Here is a 6,275-nt window from a genome sequence, read left to right as displayed (position 1 = left end):
TTAGTTACTCCATACATATAGAACTGAGCGATTAAATACTTTTTATTGATAAAACATGGCTACATCATATATACCAAACTATTGCCAAATTGCCACACATAAAACATCTCGCGCAATACGTTTCTGGGCCGAATAATGCAATTTGTTTGAGAAACACCATGAGTTTAAGGCCAAGACCTTGGTCACCTTAGAACGTATGGTAAACACTTTCGTGTGTAAACTTGAGCTGATTTAAACTTTGGATAAAACTAGTTGTAAAATTGTTAATATGTTAAGGTGGTACTAGGCTAAAGTTATGATCATCATACTTATTACCAGTAGTCAAACGTTACCGCGTTGTGGTTTGATGGTCCTGGTAAGAGAGAGACGCCAATGCATCGCCGGCTTTGTAGGAGAGCTGTTTTAGCACCTTTTTTGAAGAGCCCGAAGTCATAGCGCTCCAGGATTACCTAAGGAGGAAGTTCTTTCCACGTCCCACATCACATTCCACACTTCTAAGTATTTTATGTTAGTCCACAGAAAGCAACACATCTGTGGTCGACCTTAGGCGGCAATATAATTATATCTGTCGGGGGAAGCAAACCATCTGTTCAACCTCAGGTAGGATTAAAATTCAATCTGGCGATGACATAGGACATATGAGGAAGAGTCATCTTACCATCAGGTATATTGCATGTTCGTTTGTTATTCAAGTGTAAAAACTACACATATTTTATAACAGTATATTTCTCTTTATATATTGTTTACTTTCATTCCAATTTTCGATATGTACATAATAGAACGGTCGATTACAAAGCAAACGATAGGCTTCATTTTATTGAATATTTGAATTGTGAAATCGGGCTTCGTTTCAAGTTATATATTTGCTGAACGAATATTAGAGTAGAAATCCAAGTCCAAATACTTTATTTTCAAATAAAAGGCGCAGAAATGTAAATAACAATAACGATGGTATTGTAAGCAGTAAATTAAAATGAAGTTAATTAAGAATGTATCGCTGTAGTTTCGTTGTAGGTAAGATAATTATTTGTTTTATATTGAAGTGGAAGACGAGCAGACAGTCCACCTGATGGCAAGTGCCTACTGCCGCCCATGGACATCTGTAATCAACCCCAGATAAGATAAGATTTCTGCCTGAGTCGGCGACAGATGTGCCGCTATACCTGAAAACTAAGCTGAAATGTCTCGGATAAGAATCTCTTCCTTACCAGACCCTTAAAAACGGATCACAGCAGCGCTTAACACTACTGTGATTAAGCAGAAATAGATATGGCGGTGGTACCCCCGAAGTCGAACCAAAGAAGTTTTATACCACCTTAAACAGTATTTTGATACAATATTAATTATGTTGGCCCGATACCGTAATATTGCTTCGAGTTTACATATTTCATTTACCTATTAGTAATCATGAATATTTAAAATTCCAGTTACTCTACTGATCCCGTATCCTACAGTTCAACATTTCGTTTGGGTAAGATTCAGTCGATATATTACATACGATATTTCTATTTTATGTGAAAAAAATCAACGAGTTGCACTCCGGAAGTGCCGGCAGAAGTGAAAACTTTCGAAACCTAACCTGAATAATAAAATATCTTATATATACAATTCTCGTGTCACAATGTCAGTTACCGTACTCCTCCGAAACGGCTTTACCGATTTTCACCAAATTTTATATGCATATTCAGTAGGTCTGAGAATCGGCTACTATCTATTTTTCATACCTCTAAGTGATAAGGGTTGTTCACCCTTAACATTTTTTATTTATATGGCAACACACCGTTGGCCGGGACAGCTAGTAATAAATAAAACATGAAAATCACACCCAATGGGTGTGAGGTGTTTTATTTATGCTATGCTATACATATCTTTTTTATGCTGACACCGGATGACATCTTGACTTTTGCAGTTTGAATTGTCGTCTTACGAATTTTCGATCAGGCCACATGTCCTGACGGTAGTTTAACGCTTTTTACCCATCACAAAAAGTGCACAACGCCGCTAAAGAAGATTTCACTTCAAAAATATCAGAGGAAAATATTATCCGATATTGAAAATAATAGCCGCTGTTGATATCTGTTACCGTACTGATAATAAGAATGAGTAATTAGTACATTATAAAGTACTACTAGCTGACCCAGCAAACGTTGTATTGCCATATAAATAAAAAAAAATTAGGGTTGTACTACCCCTAACATTTAGGGGGATGAAAAATAGATGTTGGCCGATTCTCATAGATACCGGATAAGCACAAAAAATTTCATCAAAATCGGTCAAGCCGTTTCGGAGGAGTATGGCAACGAAAACTGTGACACGAGAATTTTATATATTAGATATTGGTGGTAAACCTCTTTGTAGTTCAACTGCGACGTTACTCGACTACTGGTTTTCCTGTAACACGCAGATTTAGTAGCATTTATTATAATATACAAAGATTTCCATAATCCTCCTGAATTTACACGATACAATGTGGTAGATAAAGCAATGTTTACACAGGAAGAATAATTTAATGAAGCAAAGCCTTTATAATAACCCGAGTTTGCCGGAGCTCGTTCGGTTAATGAAAGGTTTTTACGAGGAGAAAAATTTTCGCAGCCGCCTCGAAAATCTGAAAACTTGCATCCCGTCAGCATTATATAAACCTCTTTGAATATAATATTTGGTTAGATTTAGATTTTAGAGTAGTGACAGAGGAAAGGAAATACATTTTGGCCTCTGGGGTTTGCGAGTTCAAACTCCTCACATACATCTGTGATTTTTCAAAGTTATGAGCGTATTACTTAGTTATATTTTTTATTGACGACTTGCGTGGCGGAGCGGTCACCATGTCGGTCTGACGCGCAGAGGGTCCCGGGTTCGATCCCCGGCCAGACAGGTTTCTAAATGATGAAATTAGACTTCTGTTTCTGGGTCTGGGTGTTTGTTTATTTATCTCTGTGTGTGTCCATAGCACCCACGATACAGGGAACCCTAGTGTATGGCTGTGAGTGTAGTGTGTGCTATTTTTTTTATTACAAAAGAGAACATTGTGAGGAAATCTACGTGTAAGAGATTTGCATAAGGAAGTTTGCAAGGTACTTGGCCAGCGCGCTTATGACCTTAACCTTCTTATTTTAACAGAGGACACGTTCCCAGCTGTGATATACATATAATGACCTGATGATAGAATAATTATATACATTTTTATTATATTAGTATTTCAATTTTTAGCCACTACATTGGTGTTTACTAGCAGACATTTGCAATCACACCTGGATTCCAGAATGTGGGGAGGAGGAAGAGCAAGCGCATACCAGAAGGCTGTTCATCGATGAATGCGATATGTACGAATATAACTGTGACTTTGAAAGAGGTAATCTACTGTCCACATCTAAATTATTAAGATATAGGGCTATAGCAAGTAGGTTACAGATGTGTACCTTCGATGAGTAAGTTGGAATTAGTAAGGTACATACCTATGTGTCTTTAGCAGATTGTATTATCGTTACTGCTGATATATTAGAGAATTTATAAATTGCAGAGCTATTTTTATAATTGAACCGCGTGGACCTCTAGCATGTTATATTACAATAATTATTAAAACTACGAGTATCTAAATATATATAACTCAACTGGTGACTGACTGACATAGTGATCCGGCTGAAATTTGGCATGCAGGTAGATGTTATGACGTAGGCATCCGCTAAGAAAGGATTTTGATCAATTCTACCCCCAAGGGGATAAAATAGGGGACGAAAATATTACTTCGATACGCGAGCGAAGCCGCGGGCAAAAGCTCGTGTTACTATAATTTACAAGTACTCACTATAATTACGAAATTTGACTAATGGTATTGAATATTTCCAGATTTCGATATGGTGAACTATTCGGACTGTTACCAGCCCGCGAGTGGTTGTCCTACAGTGCAACCGTGTCCATCGCATCCTCCGTGCCCGAATCACGCCTTTCACAGAATGGGACAAAAGTTCAGGTCCCCAGCCAGAAGAGTGAACACACGACGACCTAAAACGACACCATCACTACCAATGATCATGCTTAAAGGGAAGAGACGGTATACACCAAAACCATTGAGAAGAAGACATACAACAAAGAATCCAACGATAAAGAAAACGATATCGAACACAATGCCAACAACGGTGCAAACGGTGATTATAAGAAAAGAGACGATAGTGAAAAATGGACGGAAGTTTATCAAAGTTATTAGAGGTATTGTTAGAAGACAATCAAATCTCTTAAAAGGATTCGATGCTGATGATTTCTTGGAGAAATAAACTAATAGATATGATACAAAAATATGTGGATTCTTTATTCAAAATAAAAGTTAGACATTCAAGTTAATATTAGATTGAAATTAGACAGCATGCACAATTGTTACCTCTATAACTTCGATCACTAATAAGAACACTAGTGATCGAAGCTCTACAATAAAAGAAAATCAAAGAACAATAAAAAACTAAATGAATAACGGGATTTAAAATTATTTATGACCAATAAAAATAGCATCACAGTTTTAAGATGTGATTAAAACGTATGATGTGATAAAAACTTAATACGAGTATTGTTTTACGTAAGGTATTAACAATCATACTAGTCTATAAAAAACAATAAAACTATAGTTAGTTGGAAATTACATTTACAATCACTTCGAAAAGAGTAAAATTTAGTTTTAATTTTTCATTTATTTCAATAAATAGTTTTATTTATCTATGTTTAAAAAACAATGAACACAGTTGTAAGGACTTATTTTGAGTCATATTTAGTAGTGAGTAAATAAGGAAACCGAAAATGGATATGAAAGAAAATGTTCGCAATTTTATTAATAGGTAAGACGATGTAACTTCTATAAAATATCTTTATAAGACAAAATGTATATATAAATATGTACATTTTGTCTTATAAAGAGAATTTGTAAATATCTTATTGGCCTCTGATATCCAATTTACCTTTCAGTTTCGAGTTTGTTACCTTCGCCTTCAATACTACACTATACATTCGTGAGACTTTATATCTATTACAATACATTTATAGAGAATTCATTTTACTGCCAAATACTATTTTTTTTTAATTTTAAAATTTTTAGCCACCCACTTGGTGCCAATTGGCCAATCTGTGTAATCATACAGGTATACCTAGATGTGCTAAAGAAGGAAATAAATCACAAATAAGGATGTTTTTAGATAAATGTGACATGTACGAATATAACTGCGATAATCGTGAAGGTAACACTGATAATTTTTAATTAAGGAAAACAGGATTTTATTTGTTAAATATAATAAAACTCTTTGCAGCGTATAATATAGTTAATATGACGGATTGTCAACAAACCACGGAAGTTACAGACCAATCTACCACACCTACTATTAGTGAAACGGCAAAACAAAGAAATATAAGTCAAGTACCTATTGGAACACACTGTACTAGACATACAAAAATAACTACTTCTATGACTACAAGTTCTTTTGATTCGGCGATGTGTAAAACCACATCATCAACAACACTTACGACTGAAACTGTAACGGAGACAACAATTCAAAAGACCTTAGACCCAACTGAATCTACGAGCGAGCAAACTGTGACCACGGATTCTAAGCCCCCAACAACGGAAACCACGATAATGGAATCAACCATCACAGAAACTACGACCATGGAAGCCACGACCACAGAAACCACGACCACGAAATCGACGACCACAGAACCCACGACCACGATATTCACGACCACGGAACCCACGACAACTACACCATTTCATACAATAAAAGATAATTGCACAAGAAATGTAAATAAGACTATTCCTACAACTCAAATGATGTATACAACTAAGAACCAAAATATACCACCAGTTACAGAATCGATGACAACTGTTGCTACAATGATGACTACTGTTGAATATGAAGAAGTAGAAGCTACTACTGTTAAACAACAAACAACCAGCCCTGGCTTAATTGTATGTGACAATTATCCTAAAGATTGCAATCGACCTCTTACATGGGTTACCACAGCTAAAGGAGAAACAAGAGACTACTATCAGATTCTAAGAGCTAAGTTCGGGAACCGTATCAAGTTATTGAGAGCTACAACACATTGGCCACGAAGGTATATTCCATATGATACTGATGGTAATTTCATATTTGGACGACACAGTGAAAGTTAATTCATGTAATTGAAAGCATTTAATGTCAAACATAAGGAAATAATATGCAAGCAAGTTGGAGCAAGGTCATAGTAGGAAATGTCTTATATTTTCTCATATTTCTGGTCGAAAAGTGATACAAGCA

General features: G+C 35.8%; 1 protein-coding gene across 1 annotated transcript; it reads left to right on the top strand.

The window, feature by feature from the left end:
* The first annotated feature begins 1,433 nt into the window (after positions 1-1,433).
* On the top strand, positions 1,434-4,278 carry LOC140745216 (uncharacterized). Its single transcript, XM_073076953.1, has 3 exons — positions 1,434-1,471; positions 3,211-3,352; positions 3,847-4,278. Exons 2-3 carry the CDS (start codon positions 3,322-3,324, stop codon positions 4,269-4,271), a joined length of 456 nt encoding a protein of 151 aa, XP_072933054.1. The 5' UTR covers positions 1,434-1,471; positions 3,211-3,321; the 3' UTR covers positions 4,272-4,278.
* Positions 4,279-6,275: the final 1,997 nt, after the last annotated feature.

Source organism: Epargyreus clarus, unplaced genomic scaffold (genome assembly GCF_041222505.1).
Source record: "Epargyreus clarus isolate Ecla_fem2 unplaced genomic scaffold, WU_Ecla_fem_2.2 ptg000010l, whole genome shotgun sequence".
Classification (NCBI taxonomy): domain Eukaryota; kingdom Metazoa; phylum Arthropoda; class Insecta; order Lepidoptera; family Hesperiidae; genus Epargyreus; species Epargyreus clarus.
This window is presented reverse-complemented; position numbering and strand designations above follow the sequence as displayed.

Bases quoted from the DNA above. Each gene is read 5' to 3' on its own strand.
- LOC140745216 (XM_073076953.1), top strand. From the start codon at position 3,322: ATGTACGAATATAACTGTGACTTTGAAAGAG. The intron at 3,353-3,846 runs GTAATCTACTGT...GAATATTTCCAG, and splicing joins TAACTGTGACTTTGAAAGAG to ATTTCGATATGGTGAACTAT.